Source organism: Heteronotia binoei, chromosome 1, assembly GCF_032191835.1.
Source record: "Heteronotia binoei isolate CCM8104 ecotype False Entrance Well chromosome 1, APGP_CSIRO_Hbin_v1, whole genome shotgun sequence".
Taxonomy (NCBI): domain Eukaryota; kingdom Metazoa; phylum Chordata; class Lepidosauria; order Squamata; family Gekkonidae; genus Heteronotia; species Heteronotia binoei.
In genome coordinates this window covers 192,910,070-192,927,461 of record NC_083223.1, presented here as the reverse complement: position 1 = coordinate 192,927,461, position 17,392 = coordinate 192,910,070, and the positions used below count along the sequence as shown (strand labels likewise).

Genomic DNA, 17,392 nt, shown 5'->3' with positions numbered 1-17,392 from the left:
GCATGACTATATCTTGGAAGCTGAAATTTATTTCTAAAAAGCAGGAAATGCTAAATGTCAGAAGTATGACTCTCTTAGGAAATAGGTCACGAGAGCTCTGATGTTAGAGTCTTACCCTATGTGCATCTTTTCTCTGAATGCATCTCTATGGGGATCAGGGGGACAGCCTTGCAATAGTTTGTCTCCTTTCTCCAGAATCAGGGACAGAGGGAAGTGCTAGGGGAGAGCTTCTCACCACAATAACCTCTGGTATGTGGTGTCCTGCAAGAGGCAATCCTCTACCCAATGCTGTTTAATATCTTTATGTGCCCTCTTGCCCAGCTGGCATGGAATTCTGGGCTTGTGTGTCAACAGTACACTAATGACACTCAGCTTTATCTGTTGATGAGCAGCTGGCTGAAGGCTACCCCGGAAAGGTTGGCCAAGGGATCTGGAGGCCATGGTTGGTTGGTTAAAACAGAACTGGCTGAAATTAAATCCATCAAAGATGGAGGTCTTGTGGATGGGTCAGAGGGACATTGGGGCAGGATGCCAACTCCCAGCTCTTGATGGCATGCCATTAACATCTGGTTCGGCCATCAGGAATCACAGAGCTGGAAGTCCAACCCCCTGCTCCATGCAGGATCAGCCTACAGCATCCCGACAAGTGTTTGTCCAGCCCAGCAATCTGCCAGTGAGGGGAAGTTCACCACCTTCCTCAGTAGCTGATTACACTGTTGAACAACTCTTCCCATAAATTCCAGTTGGTACCTTCCTACCCTTAATGTAAACCCATTATTGCAAGTCCTCTCCTCTGCTGCCAAGAGAAATAGCTCCCTGTTTCCCTCTAAGTGTCAGCCCTTCAAATACTTGTTTTAGGAGAGTCCATTCTTCACTTGTTCCTTTCCCTCCCAGCAGTCTTGCCCATGGAATGATTCTTATCATGTCACTGAGTTTATTAAGTCTGCTCTACTGAAATCTAATACACACGTGTGGCTAAGAACTTCCATGGTCCCCCACAGCAAAAGGAATTCTAGTAGAACATGGTCACTTCCCCCCAAGGTCCCCACCACCTTCACCCCATCTACCATCTCTTGCCTGTTGGTCAATATTAAGTTGAGTATGGCCGAGCCTCTTGTAGCTTCCTCCATCATTTGATGAAGGAAGTTGTTGGCCAGACAGGTTAGGAACATGCGTGAATGTGGATGCTTTGCAGAGTTTGTCTCCCAGCACACATCAGGCAAGTTGAAGTCACTCACAATTACCAGGTCATGTTGTTTGGATGACCCTGTCAAGCTGTTCAAAGAGTGCAGCATTCACCTCTTCATTCTGGTCAAGAGGTCTGTAGTATACTCTGTCCACAATACTGTTTGGCATCCTTCCCGTATCCTCACCCATATCCCTCCCACTGAGCTGCCACCCTCCAGTATTTTCTGAGAAAGAAAGCCTCTCTTCACATACAGCAGCGCTCTGCCTCCTATTTGACCCTTTCAATTTTTCTTGAACAACTCATATTCCATCCACTACTACATTTCAGTCATGGGAATCATCCCACTAAGTCTCTGTAATGACTACTAAATCATACCCTTCTGTTTGCAGTAGAAGTTCAAGCTCTTCCTTCTTATTGCCCAAGCTTTGGCAATAAGACATCTGAAGCCTCACATGTTTGGCTCCGTTAGACCCATCCCTCCCAGGCTGGCTTCTATTGTTTGCTCTGCTTCATTTAAATTCCTATGTTGGTCATCTCCTTTCCCTTGTTTAAACCCCTCTTGATTATCTCTCTAGGTTTCCATCAAGCACATTCTGTGAGAGTCAGTTTGGTGTAGTGGTTAAGTGTGCAGACTCTTATCTGGGAGAACCAGGTTTGATTACCCACTCCTCCACTTGCAGCTGCTGGAATGGCCTTGGGTCAGCCACAGCTCTTGCAGAGGTTGTCCTTGAAAGGGCAGCTGCTGTGAGAGCCCTTTCACCCCACCCACCTCACAGGATGTATGTTGTGGGGGATAAAAATAAAGAAGATTATGAGCCACTCTGAGACTCGGAGTGGAGGGTGGGATATAAATCCAATATCTTCTTCTTCTTTGACCTTGACAGGTGAAGTCCATTGTGTGCTAGTGGGTTATCATCCAGAAAACCTAGCCCGTGGTTCCAGAATCCAAAAAGTTCCTGCTGGCACCACTGATACAGCCAGTGGTACATCTCCATTATCATCTGCTCCCATCTTATTCCCTTTCCTATGACAGGAAGAATAAAAGAGAACACCACGTGTGCCCCCATTCCCCTCAACTTCCTCCCAAGAGCTTCATTGCTAGCCTTAATGCTTTCAATGGTGTTCATGGCCATGTCGTTGGTTCCCACATGGACCATCACAAATGGTCTGGGTGTGATCCAAGATGCCTCCCTTTCAATGGAGGCCCAAGTCACAAATGCAGTTAAACTGGCATTTTACCATCTTCACCAGGTTAAACGGTTGGTCCCTTTCCTCTCCCCCTGCCCAACTTGGCCACAATGATCCATGCAACAGTCACTTCCAGGCTGGACTACTATAACTCACTCTACACAGGGCTACCTTGAGACTGACCCAGAAATTGCAGCTGGTTCAGAATGCAGCTGCACAGGTCCTAACATATTCAACCAGAGCTCTATCAGCTGTGCTAGCTCCAGATTGAGGATTGGATCAGGTTCAAGTTTCTGGTATTGACCTTTAAAGCCCGAAATGGTCTGGGACCAGCATACCTCTGGGACTGCCTCTCCCGGTATACCCCCAAAGAGTGTTACGCTCTAATGATCAAAATCTACTGGTGATCCTTGGTCTGAATGTCTTTAACAGAACAAGGGCCTTTTTGGCCCTGGCTCCTACATGGTGGAACATTCTCCCAGCTGAGATCCAGGCCCTGCAGGATTTGATATAGTTATATATTATATATTTTACATCGCTGCATATTTTTATTGATGTTGTCACACACTGAGTCTGGCCACAAGGGAAAGTGGGTTATGTCTCATAAAATGAAATGAAACAGGGTATGTGCCCAAGAATGCACCTGTGGCTGGGAAAGTATATATACTGGAGAGTAAATATTTAGGCACATGGAAATAGTGAAATGTATGTATGTGAAATTGCTGTGGGTTAGAAAATACACATCCTCATATAGTGCCATTTCAGAGGCAACATTTTACTGCTGTTGCTGAAAGTCCCATTTTAATGACATGCTCTGATTAAAAGCTGGCTGCAGCTTCAGTGTGAGCATGGTACTTCCAAGGTGCTAACAAATGCAGCAATGCATTCCTTGCATGTACTCTACAGAAGCATACATGTTCATGCAGCATCACAGAGGCATCAATATCATTTTAAAACGATGTGAAGTACATCTTTTGAACTGCTCTCAAATTTTTGCTGTGTATCTGGGACTTTAATTCCACTCATGGTAGTGTCAGCATTCTTGCCGTCTGTTGCTCTATCCTTTTTCCAGGTAGCTCAGGATAAGATATATGGTTTTCTCCTCCTCCATGTTGTTCTTACAATAGCCCTATAGGGTAGCTCATATTAAGGACCTGATTATATTTTACATTGTTTAAAGGTCTGCCCTGTGTCCATTTTGAATCCTGCCAAGCAGATGTGCACAATGAGTTCCAGGTGAAAAATTTAGATTCTCAATGGAGACCAAATTTGAATTATGACCATGGCATTGGGAAAACTTAAATGTAGCCCTATCAGTATATGCAATGCAAGCTTCCACAGCAGAGAAAAATACTAGCTCCCAGGGAAGGGCGGGGGGGGGGGGGGAGTGTCAGGTTAGGAAAAGTGTAGTAGGAGTTAAGCTGTAAACCCACTCTCCCCACCAGTCCTGATCCAAATCATGCCCCCCACATGCCTGAGAATCTAAGTTTCAATAGGAAATTCCCAGAAAACATTTGCTTGACAGGTGCTGGGGTAGACAATGGGAATACACACAAACAGTGTCATGTAGTTGGACCCCAAAGAGCATAGTGTGGAACAAGGTCATTCACTGAGGTTCATGACTGAGTGGGGATTTCAACCCAGCTTTAGAGTCACTCTAACTACACCACAGAATGAATCTGAATTTCTTTTTGCTTAGACACACACAAACAAGCAGCAGTTTAAATTGCTTCAGTATGGAGACTTGCCATATGCAGGGTTCTTGATGGGTGGATCTGGTTATTTTCTCCACAGCACAGCAACTCAGTTTGTGGGTGGCAGTGGGAGAAAAAGAAGTAGGATGTCCACAGGGCAAGCTGTTGTAAATGAATCACTTGTCAGGTGCCAAAGCATTTTTGCTTTCTGTGCATCAAACCTTGTTGTCACACGGATCATTATTTCTTTACAACGCATAGCATGAATCTTCATTTCCCCAAAGCATTTTTTTTCTTTCACATCACTGCGATGTTAAGAAAAAGTGCCCTTGCCAACTTCTGCACCAATGGGCAGAAAACCAGTTCCCACAATACATTTGGTAATTTTGGAAGTCTGGGCTAGTTTAAATTCCAGATGACTATTAATACATACCGTACATTTTATCACGTGCGGGGAGGGAAGCCTTCTAGTGCCTTCCAGCTGGCAGAACGTCAGGCGTCGCATCGTAAAAAAAGCTTCCCTTCTGATCCGGGCATCATAAAAAAAGCTTTCCCTGCTGAATTTCTGCTTGAGGGTTGCGACGAACAGTCGGCAAACTTATGTGCATAACTAAGGGAGAAAGAGAAACTGAGACGCTGAAGAAGTGCGAAAGGAGGCCGTGGGTGCGTGAGACATCGCGCGCTTCTCGGCGGGAAAAGGAGCCAGGCGCGAGCGCGCGTTCCCGCGGCCCGAACAACTTGGAGAGCGCGCGGGAGGGAGCGAGTGAGAGAACGACCTGGAGAGAGGGCGCTACTCTGTCTCTCTAAGCCTGGGCGCGTGTTCCGTTTAGCGGCTGACGCTCTTTCCACTCCGGAGGCGCAGACCAGGCGCCCGCTTTGGCAGAGTCGGGCTCTCGCCCAGGCGACTCCCCCGACCAAAAAGCCTTTGGGGAGCTGTTGCTTCGTGCCCTCTCCTCCCTCCCCGTGGCAATCCCCCTTCAACAGGCGTCATGGACCGCGGTCCCAAAGAAGGGGACTCGGCCGGAGCAGCAACTGGGGACGCTGGTCGGGCCGCCGCTTCTTCCTCCAGCGGAGTAGTGGTGCAAGTTCGAGAGAAGAAGGGGCCCCTGCGTGCGGCTATTCCCTACATGCCGTTCCCCGTGGCCGTTATCTGTTTATTCCTCAACACCTTTGTGCCGGGGCTAGGTAAGCGGTTGCTGCCCTTTAGGCAGGCGCGTGGAGTACTCGTATGCCTGTCTCCGGGCGTTTGCACGAGTGTGTGTGTGCAAAACTGCTGGGCGGGAGATGCTTTTAAGGCGTGGGAGGGTGCCTCTGGATCTGGGTTAGGCGGCTATACAACCGAGGGGATCGTGTGGAAGTATGCTGGAGAATGGGCAGATTATTTCTCCATCCTGTATCGGTATGTTGTTGTTGCATGTAAGAATAGCGGAGACTGTCTTATAAGAAAGCTTTTAGGGGTCGGATTGCTACCCTTACAGACAAGCAGCTAATTTGTTCCCTACAACCTGCTGCTCTCCCTGATCCGAAAAATCGGAAAGTGGGTCGCAGAGGGAAGACCGTTATTCACACGATAGCAAGCAAGTCAGGGTAGCTCGCTAAGTAATCTCGGGGTGCGGGAAACCTAGAGAAAGGAAAAAACAACAACCAATCGATGTACCACTTAATATGGATCAATTACAGCTTAACCTACTTTAATTAGGTTAACGCCCTGAGCCTGCTTCGGCGGGGGAGGGCGGGGTACAAATAAAATTTATTATTATTATTATATTATTAATTCCCCATTCATAGTTTTTCACATTCTGGGGTGAGCTCTCCAGAAGACATTGCTTACCATTCTCCTGATGGCGCATGGTGATCTGTTTTGGTGACTTGAATTTTTGTGGCCAGCAGTGGTATATTTTTAATTAATCTGGTACAAACCGTGCCTTCGCATCTCATTGGGTTATTGAATATAGAGATGGGATTGGGAGAGGCAAAAGCAACTTTTGCTTGGACAGTGAAAATATGAGCAATGCCATGCACCCTTTTGTTCTGGAGGCAGTAATGTTTATGTATTCCAACTTGCAGGACAGCAGGTCCATGAACTACCTTACTGACTTCCTCACTTCCCCTGAAGGACATGCATGAAAACATTGTTCTTCCATTGATACCTGCTGGGATTTCTGTATGAGCAAGAGAGGAAACGATCTGCTCAAGCCGGGAAGAGGAATCTAAACTAAGGAGTGATCAAACTGCTGTGATTGGCACAAACTCTGGGGCAGAGCCAAACAGCAGTCTTCAGTCAGGACTTTTCAAATACAAGGTCCCCTCCTACTGTTGTTCCTACAAGAGGCAGTGTGATTCTGCAGTTGCTCAGCAGGCAGAAATTCAATGGGCATAGTCTTCCCAATGTGTAAACACAATGAGGGGATATACTTCCATTACAGAAATTATCTGCAGTCCACCTTTACCCCAGTGGAGACTAGGGGTGTGCAAAAAAATAAATAAATCCGGAATTAATCGAATTTGGAAATATAAGGGCCAAAATATTTGGAATACTGTATATTTCCAAATACCGGTACTCCGAATAGCAGTATATACTGGAGATATATGGCTATTTCTGAATATACGGCCCCATTATACCTTATGGGCCTTTGAAATCAATGGCAAAATAGGGTATATTGGAAGCCGCCTGGAGTGGAGGGGGTTTGAGAGAGAGCCCCCAGAATTGCAGGGGACCTGTAGGGGATTCTTCCCCTACGAACCCCCCAAGTCCCAAAAAGATTGGGCCAGGGGTTCCCATTTCAGGGGCACCCAAAGAGTGTGCCCTTATCCCACCATTATACCCTATGGGCCACTGAAATCAATGGCAACATAGGGCATAATCAGAGGCTACTGAGGGGCAGAGGGTTTGAGGGAGAGCCCCCAAAACTGCAGGGAACCCGAAGAGGACTCTCCCCTACAAAACCCCAAGTCCCAAAAAGATTGGACCAGGGGGTCCCTGTCTTTGGGCTCCCCAAAAGGCCCATTGCCACCAATGCTGGGGAAAGCCCAGTTAGCCACTTCCTCCACTATAATTGCTATGGGGAAAGTGGCTCTGGCCAGAGAGGGGTTTGAGGAAGAGGCCCCAAAACTGCAGGGCAGCTTCAGGGGACTCGCCTGCATGCAACCCCCCTGGCCCAAAAAGACTGCGCCCATCTGTGGGCACCCCAAAAGGAACACTGTTCCCAATGGTGAGAAAAAAACCATTAGAGCCACTTCCCCCACTGTAATTGTCGTGGGAAAAGTGGCTCTGGGGAGCAGGGGGTTTTGAGGAGAGCCCCCCAAACTGCTGTGCAGCTTCAGGGCACTGTCCCAAACCCGCAAGGCCAAAACCCACAAGGCCAAAAAAAATAAATTGGACCAGGGGGTCCAATTCCTGGGGCACCCAAAGCCAAACCTAACTTCACACCAGAGAATCTCTATAGGACCCAAATGCACTACATCCATCTATCTACTCTATGAACCCTACTGGCCTGGAACCAATATAAACCCAGTTGCCAACGTCACTGACACACAAAACACAATCTGCTCAAGCCTGCAGCAAACCATGGCTGCAGCAAACCCAGATGCCAGCTCTCCAGCCCTGCCCCAAACAATGCAGGGAGAGCTGGCCAAGCACAACAAACATGCTGGTTCTGGGTCTCTCATCCAGATGCCAGCTTCCCTGCCACAGAACGTGCAGTTTACAGATGCCAGCTCTCCAGCCCTGCCCCAAACAACGTGGGGAGAGCTGGCCAAGCACAACAAGCATGCTGGTTCTGGGTCTCTCACCCAGATGCCAGCTTCTCTGCCACACAACATGCAAACTACAGATGCCAGCTCTTCAGCCCTGCCCCAAACAACACAACTCTCAGACAAGAGAAGTGGTGGACCAAGGTAATTTAGAATTACCTTGAGTGATGGATGGTTGGCTGGTCCAGGCTCTTTTGCGTTACCCATGGTGCATCACGAGGAGGCAAGCCAGAGTTGCACCCCAAATGAGGAAGATCACTGGGAGGGCCTCAGATTGTGTGAGAGGAAGGCAACCATTCCTTCTCTCTCAGCTCAGCAGCAACACACCAGCTATCGCTGTCCCATTAGAGGGACCTCAGCATTGGTATGGCTGCTGGCTGCCTGTCATCATCACTGGCACCTCCCTCTTTCTTCCTCCTGCCCCTGAAAAAAAAACTGGGTTATCCCGGCTGGGCCTGTGGGTGCTGTCGGTTTCAGTTGGGGGCTCCAATGGCCCTTTCAGTATTATTAGGCATGTGTGGATGGGGACTGGAAAAATTTGGCTTGCTTTGCAGATTTTAAGCCAGCATTCACTTTTGGTTTGGGGATGGATATGGGGTGGGGTGGGGGTGCTTTGCCAATCAATTTGTGAGTGAGTTTTTGGGCTGTCTTTGGACTCTAGTTTATGTTTAGTGGGAGAGCATTTTACAACCACCTTCCAAGTGCGGGCCAAGAGAGGATGCAGGCACAAGTAGGTGCTCACTTCATTCACTCTCAAAGTCTATGTTCGAGGAGCTGAAGAGAGGCAAGTTGACCTTCAGGAAGACCAACTGCTCAACTATCCAGGGTTGCAGGTGATTGCGATGTGGGCAGACAATGTCACCCATATGCGAAAAGACGCGCTCGCCCTACACGCTCGTCGGTGAGCATGACAGGAACGCCTTGGCCATGGAGGAGAGGGCTGGCCAGACCCCCTCCTTTGCGACCCAGTAGTCCAAAGGAGACTTTCCTGTGACTCGTTGGGCTCCAAAAGATAGTCCCTAACCATCGCAGGGACTACCGCTCCCAGAGGGGCCAACGAGCCTCCCAATGAGTGTCATCTCGGCACTCTTCTTGGTGTGAGTCTGATGGGAAACACTACCTAGCCGGGGAGGTTGGGGATGAACATCAGTGGAAATGGCAGATGATCTGCTTCCACCCCCCTCCTCCTCAGCTACCGGCACTGGGCCTGCCCTGACTCTGCAGTGCTCAATCTTCTGGGAGAGCTCGTCTTGCCAGCGATCGAGCTCGTTGGCCCGCTCAGCAATCGTGCCCTTAAGGCGCGGGTCTAACATGGTCACCATCATGTAGACCTTATCCTGGGTGAAAGTCTGAAAGCGGGCCTCAAGCCCTTCCTGCAGCCTGACAACCAGGGCGCACACCACTGGAAGAATGTCTGCACGGCCTTAAACTGGCGCTAGAAACAAGGCCAGGTCCTCACGGGCCATGTGAACCATGGGGATGACCAGTGCGATGCTCGCCGTGTCAGACAAGAGCATCTCTGTGTGGGTCTTGAAGGGCCCAAGAACCTCCACAGAGTGAGAAATGACCACCCAATCCTCTTGGGTGAGAAGGTTCTCATCCCGAAAGACCCTCGTTTCAGAGACAAAGGAATTCAGGGCTGCTCTCCACCATGCGCTCCAGCATGGCACAAGTGGAGTTCCAGTGTGTGCTGACGTCACCGATCAGGCGGTGCCCTGGCACGCCTGTCAGTGTCTGTTTCTCACGCAGCAGATACGAGTCCGTATTGCTGTGTGAGAAGTGACCCGTGATGTGCTGACACCTCTGGAGCAGAAGTCGGTACTCATGGGTCACGGCTAGATACCGACGATTCTGGTTTTTCGTCTGGCCCAATGCATCCTTAACCATGAGGTGGAGAAGGTGGACCACACAAGGAAGGCGTTTTAGGCCCTGACGATGGACAGCTGCCTTGATGTTGGAGCCACCGTCAGTCACCACAAAGCCCGTGGCGATGTTCCTGCTGCCTACACAGCCCTCTAACTGCCATGAGAGGATGGCTCCGAGAATGTCCGCCATGTGTGGTGTATCGACTGCTTCAGCGTACAGCAAGGCCCAGCGATAGCCAGCCTGGTGGCCCTGACCCTGCCTGCCGCTACTGCCACCCCCACCCTGCAGCTCACTGGGTTGCCACCAATGTGCAGTCAGGGAGAGATAACCCTCGAACGCATGTTGGAAGCTCCAGATATCTGAGGTGAAATATCTGCTTTGTGTGTGTTTTAGGGATAGTCCTGTGAGAAGGTATGAGTGTGTTTTTTAAACATTTTGTTTGCTCGTGTGTGCCACCTGAGTGCCACTGACTTCAGTGGGGCTTAGTCCCAATAAATGTTATACTTTGATGCTTGCTTTTTCTGTGGGTCTCTCTTAGCCTAGTTATAAAATGCATTTGCAGTATTGCTATATATTTTATCCTAGAAAGCCACCTTAAAAATGCAGATTCTGAACAGTACTATTTCCTTGTGTTTTTTCTTGTTGCTTTTCACCTTTCTGAACACATTCACAGAAAAAGAAGCAGGAGAATGTCACTTTACTTTTATCAGAATTTTTTTATCCGTAAATAAAGAATATTACTTTATAATATATGCTGTGATATATATGCCTTCCATTTATTTTAAAAGTAAAAAGGGCCACCTTATTCCTGATTTTAATTACCCAGGAAATAATGCCAGAGTTCATTGTTTCCTTTTTACCAGCAGCCTCATTGTGGGAATTTCTTGCATATTTAGGCATACTTTACAACCTTACACATGGGAAGTATATAGGAGTTTTCACCATTTCCCTGAAACCATCATAACGCATCTAAAAAACAAGGGATCAAATGTTCTGATTCCTGTTTTCTAGAACTACTGTGCACAATTGCGCATCACATGTAGATCCATAATCCTTTTAATAGACTTTTTAAAAAAACAAACAAACCAAATGCAACTACTGGGATTCCAGTTTCAAAGGGAAAGGTGACATGGAATGGAGAGGGGCTTTTAAAGCCTTCCAATACAAGGTGGTCTTACCATTAAAATTATTCTCCCAATTTGTATGAACATTTGTTGAAGTAGGAAAAGAAGAAACTTTAGGCACATTGAATATATGAGCTCAAACTGTAAAAATAGTTCACATAGTTCTTCAGTGTATAAGTGGCAAATCATATGTTCTTGATTGCTGGGTGAGTGATATCCAGATATTAAAGTGGCTGCTTTAATGCCTTGACCACTTAGGTAGAGCCAGTTTGGTGTAGTGGTTAAGTGTGCGGACTCTTATCCGGGAGAACCGGGTTTGATTTCCCACTCCTCCACTTGCACCTGCTAGCATGGCCTTGGGTCAGCCATAGCTTTGGCAGAGGTTGTCCTTGAAAGGGCAGCTGCTGTGAGAGCCCTCTCCAGCCCCACCCACCTCACAGGGTGTCTGTTGTGGGGGAGGAAGGTAAAGGAGATTGTGACCCGCTCTGAGACTCTTCGGAGTGGAGGGCGGGATATAAATCCAATATCTTCTTCTTCTTAGGTAATACATTTAATGTTTCCCCTACATTTATATAAAATTTGTATCTTGCTTCTCTGCATGAATTGAATAATCATTAAAAAGTAACAATAAAATAGCATAACAAACCAAACAACCTTCGAACTACCAGGGGCTCCAAAAGAATTTGAATGTTCTCACAAAACCAGTAGCCAAGTCAATAAATTAATCAACCAAAAACTGTGAAATTCAAACAGCAGAGAGGTGCAGCAAAAAATAACCTTCTGACAATGTAAGGCTGCTATATATAATTTTCTGTACTTGTCTACAAAAGAAGCTTCACATGCCTTCTGCCAGGTCATTCCAGACAGTGGATGAGACCACCCAAAGGGCAATCAGTTCACACCCCATCAACTTGTATTTGCAGCTGGGATTCTTTGCCCCAATGTGCATTACTTTGTACTTGGCCACATTGAACCTCATCTGCCACGTTGATGCCCACTCACCCAGCCTCAACGGATCCCTTTGGAGTTCCTCATAATCCTCTCTGGTTCTTACCACCCTGAACAATTTTGTGTCATCTGCAAACTTGGCCACTTCACTGCTTACTCCCAACTCCAAATCATTTATGAACAAGTTAAAGAGCATGGGACCCAGTACTGAGCCCTGCGGCACTCCACTGCTTACCGTCCTCCACTGCGAAGACTGCCCATTTATACTCACTCTCTGCTTCCTATTAATTAGCCAGTTTTTGATCCACAAGAGGACCTGTCCTTTTACTCCATATTATTTATTTGTACATCTTGACAAAGAAATATAAAGGTATCCAATGTGTTGATGAAAGGCAACTCCCCAGGTTCTGCGTGATCTAATGTATCGTTTTTGTATAAATATTTTAAAAAACAGGGGAACACCTTACATCAATTTCGTAGGGGCTGATTCCAAGAAAAACTTTGTCATTATTCATATCAGCAAGAGTAGACCCAGTGGATTATAGTATGAGATATTCCCAGTCTCCTGCTCCAAATTATTTAAGAAGAGGAGATGATCTGCTATGTCAAATACAGCTTTGAGGTCCAACATCAAAAGTAAATTTCCTTTGTCATTGCAGCAAAATTATTTGTTCACCAATCTGTCCTCATAAATCAAATGGAAAAAGAATCAAGGGAATCTTCCTCTACCAAATCTGGAGTTGGTCTGAAACTACCTGCTTAACAGGCTCCCCCCAAAATGGGAAACCTGATACAGGTCTATATTTTGCTGTAACTTCTTTGCTGAAGAAGGCTTTCTAACAGTGGTGGGTTGCCTCTTTAACTTCCATGGAAGTGAACTCTGAACCAAAATGTGTTTTTTTCTCTTGGCAGGTCTTAATGAGCAATGAAGGACATGGATAGCATGTGTAGTTGGTGTATTTCAAAATCCCAAGAACCCCGTCTTCTTCAGTTGGGGAGATCAAATAAAATGATTAACAGAAAATTGAATAGTTGGGTCTCATCACCACCATCATTGCCACTTTATAGGCATGCAAATGATCTGTGTCTGTGTTCTGTTGATTTACTCTGAATTTTGTCCATTGTTGCTCAAGAATAGACATTTACTGACTTGCATCAGTTCTGAAAACTCTACAGAATATAAGGGGGCAAAAATTCTATGGTGAAAAGGCAGCAATACTAGGCATTCTTTGGTCCTTAGGATACATGCCTTTCGGCTATCTTTCACAATCGGGATAGTTTGAAACAGATACATTATTCTTGGCAAAATATTCATCTTAACTGCAGCAATCCTGCCCAACAAAGACAAGTTAAGTCTGTTCCATTTTATCAAATCTTTGTCCATCTTGCACCAGAGCTTTTCATAATTATTTTTAAATAAATCGATATTCTTCATAGTTATTTCTAAGTCAAGATATTTAACTTTAGAAGTAACCTTACACCCCGTCAATGCCTGCAATTCATTCTGTCTAGTTGGTTGCATATTTTTACATAAAAACATCGACTTCTCTGTATTTATATATAGTCCTGCAATCTCTCCATATTCTTTTATCTTAGTTAAAAGCAACGGTGTTACTTGAATCGGATTCTCTATAATAAACACAATGTCATCTGCAAAAGCTTTATATTTATAAGAGCATCCTTTAATTTTTAATCCTTCTATTTCTTTGTCGTCTTGTACTTGTAATAAAATTTCAAGAGTCATTATAAACAACAATGGTGATAACGGACATCCTTGTCTTGTACCTTTGCTTACCATCAATAGCAAACAATTCAATAAGTGGCAAAGGAAAATCTCTGACTTTGTATGGGCCGGGAAGAAACCAACAATTAAGATGAAAATTTTAACAGATGCAAAAGAGAGAGGAGGCTTTCAGCTCCCAGACTTAAGACTGTATCATGATGCCGTTTGCTTGACGTGGATTAAGGATTGGATAATGCTGTTGGATAAAAAACCTTTAAGGTTGGAAGCTCATGGGAATAAATTCGGCTAGCACGCGTATTTGTATTATGGGAAACACAAGATGGATGGGTTTTTTCCTCATCACTATATTAGAAACACTTTATTAAATACTTGGATAAAATATAAGAAATATGGTGATGAGAGGAAACCGCTTTGGATAGTGCCAGCAGAAGTAATAAAAATAACAGCTGAATCTGAGGAAGAAAGAACGATGTCATATAATCAATTGTTAAAGATTCAAGGTGGGAAAGTTGAATTAAAGTCTGCAGAAGAGCTAAATAATAAATATGACTGGTTTCAAATGCAACAAATAAAAAGTCTGATGGAAAATGATATGAAATCTGATGGAATTAGATGTGAGCAAACAGAATTGGAAAAGGTTCTGCTTGGAGACAATGAAAAATTAATATCAAAAGTATATAAATTACTATTGAAATGGTCTACAGAAGAGGAAATAGTAAAATCTCAAATGGTTAAATGGGCAATCAATATAAACAGAGAAATTCAAATGGATACTTGGGAGTACCTTTGGAAGAACTCGATGAAGATATCAACATGTCAGAATATCAAGGAGAACTGTTTTAAAATGATGTATAGGTGGTATATGACTCCGAAGAAACTGGCAAAGATGAGTAAAAAGATGTCAGACAGATGTTGGAAATGTAAACACCACGAGGGTTCTTTTTTTCATATGTGGTGGACTTGTGAAAAAGCAAAAAACTTTTGGCGGATGATACAACAAGAAATTTCTAAAATTCTGGGTTATGATTTCAAGAAAGTTGCAGAGACTTTTCTGCTAGGATTACAAATAGAAAAATTTCCAAAAGAAGATAGGACTTTAATTTGGTATCTGCTCTCAGCTGCTAGGACATTGTATGTGCAGTTGTGGAAACAAGAAAAAATACCAGAGAAATGGGATTGGATTGTGAAAGTTTTATCGTGGAGTGAGATGGATAAATTAACAAGAACTTTGAGAGACTATGATTTGGAAGTGTTTAAAAAGGAGTGGAAGAAATTTAAAAAATATATAGAGTTAGAGTGGAACGTAAAAAGACATTGGACAATTTTTTAATATGAATGAGAAGAAAAAGACATTGTATTTTGATGGGTTTGGGTTACCTTTATATTCGGATTTAAATACATAACTTCGGGGTAAGTCTAATATGCAGGGAGGGGGGGTTGAAAATATCATATGGGTTAGGGATAGAAAAGATATAACTAAACATTGTAACTGTATGTTATTAATAAATTGTTAAAACAGGATACATGCCTTTCAGGATGGCACAAAGGACATGACAGAGATAGTGCTAAAGCTCCTACCCTCCAAAGCATTCTAGAAATTGTTAGGATCTATAAGTGTCTGGCAGTGGAGCATCTTAATGGGATTACCACCTGTACTAGAAGCGGGGGGGGGGGGCTAGTACCAACAGAAACTTCAACAGATCATGGCAGTGCTTTCAATTTCACCTACTTTATTGCATCACCAGAAACCTGCTTGATGCATAATAATATATTCATTGTGTGTGCCTTTTTAATGTGTTGGACCCAGTGCAACATGGTAATTCCTATGGTTGCCATGGAAGCTATGTTGTCCTGAGCAGTACCAGATGAGATAGACTTGATATGAATGTTGAAGTCCCTAAGAACAACCAGTCAAGGGAACTGCACCACTAGGTTTAAGATCTGCTCTCCGAAGGACCCACTGGAGAGCTAGGTGGATGGTATACCAGTAGGATCCCTAACCTGTCCCTGGAACCCAATTCTGTGCAACCATAAAGGTAGTCCCCTGTGCAAGCACCAGTCGTTTCCAACTCTGGGGTGACGTCGCATTACAATGTTTTCACGGCAGACTTTTTACGGGGTGGCTTGCCATTGCCTTCCCCAGTCAGCTACACTTTCCCTCCACGAGCAAGCTGGGTACTCATTTTACCGACCTCAGAGAAATGGAAGGGTGAGTCAAGTTTGAGCCAGCTACCTGAACCCAGTTTCTGCTTGGATCAAACTCAGGTTGTGAGCAGAGAGCTTGGAGTGCAGTATTGCAGCTTTACCACTCTGTGCCACGGGGCTCCTCTTGTGCAATCATAGTAGGTCCATATATTGTGGGGGTAGTAGTTACAATTCTCTGAAAGTCTCTCTTTCATTCTGCAGATACCCAGTGAATATATGTGCAATCATAGTAGATCCATATATTCACTGAGTATCTGCAGAATGAAAGAGACTTTTGGAGAATTGTAGCTACTACCCCCACATCAAGTGGCTGAAGGGTAACAAACCACGTGGAGCTAACTGACACAGATTAGATTCACTACTATCATTAGGACAGGTCTCATTCAAATATGCTGGGTCAACAACCTCTTCTGTGATCAAATAGTATGTGATGGAAAAATATTTTTAACAGACATGGCATTTAACAATAAGTTGGAAAGAGGTAAACCTCTTCCTCCACATATTAAGAGATGAGTTGGATATTAGATTCTCATTACATCTGTCTATAACTCCCATTGCATACCAACATTACCTGTCACCTTACCTCCAATGCCTGCTCACACTGAAAAGTGGCCAACTTAAGTGATAACAGATTCTTTACACATATTTCGCCCACCATCCTCCTTTTCCAACAAACAAACCTACAACATTCCAGGACTACATACAAGGATCAGAGCACTATACCAAATGTTATAATCCATGATGGAGGGTCATTTCACTGGGTGATACCCCCCAGTGCTGCCTTGGTGTTTCCTTTAGAGAAAGATAGCAGACCTGACCTAGAAGTGCTAGCCCAGTCAAGTGCAAGATGGCTGATAGTTCCTTCCTAGCTTGGCAGCAGGCAAGAGCAGCTGTCTAAATCCAAACTATGAAAAGGCAAACCCCAGCAAGGGCAGAATTGTGAAACAATAGGAATGAGTAGAAATCAGTGTTAAATCCACCCTCCCTCATTTTGACGGGGGCAGTAGAGAAGAACAGAAAAATGGAATAATTAAATTGCTGCCCTTGGAGTACTGCAGACCTAGATTTACTAGTATTAATAAAAAGTTAAATATTAAGCAAGCAACTTCTGATAGAGAGAATATACAGCAATGGTTAAAGTAGACATAGGAATATGGCAGAAAAATTGAAAAGGGTAAACAAAAGATCTAGGCTTGGTTCACACTGTATTTTGTGGTTTCTCCCACTTTATGGAATGGGCTCTTCAAGGACCTGAAGGAAGTGCAATCCTTGGAAACTTAGGACCCACAGTAGGGCTGTTTTATTTAACAGGGCTTTTAATGGAGTATAGATTGCAGACATTTTATTAGGTTGGGGGAATATGGAATTTTATAGTCACTGGATGATATAATTATGTATTCAAAGCCTCCTTGAACTATGGAAAAGGGAGGATATAAATGTTTTATTAAATACATACATGCAAACATTGTGCTGGCAATCTGCTTTGTATGGTGGAAAATCAGTGTGCTGTTCTTCCACTATGCTTATTACATAACTTGTTAAGTGGGCTCTCTATACCTGTAAGTGTGATCACCTATTTTTAATTATCTTCCTTCTTTTTTGTAATGGCCATCCTGTGTGAATCAAAAGGCCTCCTACATTGAATAGTGGTGGGTAGGAAACTTATTATAAAGTAACAGTA

General features: G+C 44.7%; 1 protein-coding gene across 2 annotated transcripts in view; it reads left to right on the top strand.

The window, feature by feature from the left end:
* Positions 1–4,787: 4,787 nt before the first annotated feature.
* STUM (stum, mechanosensory transduction mediator homolog) overlaps positions 4,788–17,392 on the top strand; it is a 138,184-nt gene continuing 125,579 nt past the window's right edge. The window contains exon 1 of one of the 2 annotated variants that reach the window (XM_060245805.1): positions 4,788–5,256. In XM_060245805.1, coding sequence (XP_060101788.1) covers positions 5,061–5,256 — 196 coding nt within the window. In that variant the 5' untranslated portion in view covers positions 4,788–5,060. The remainder of the gene's footprint in view (positions 5,257–17,392) is intronic. The other variant, XM_060245815.1, reaches the window with a different exon arrangement.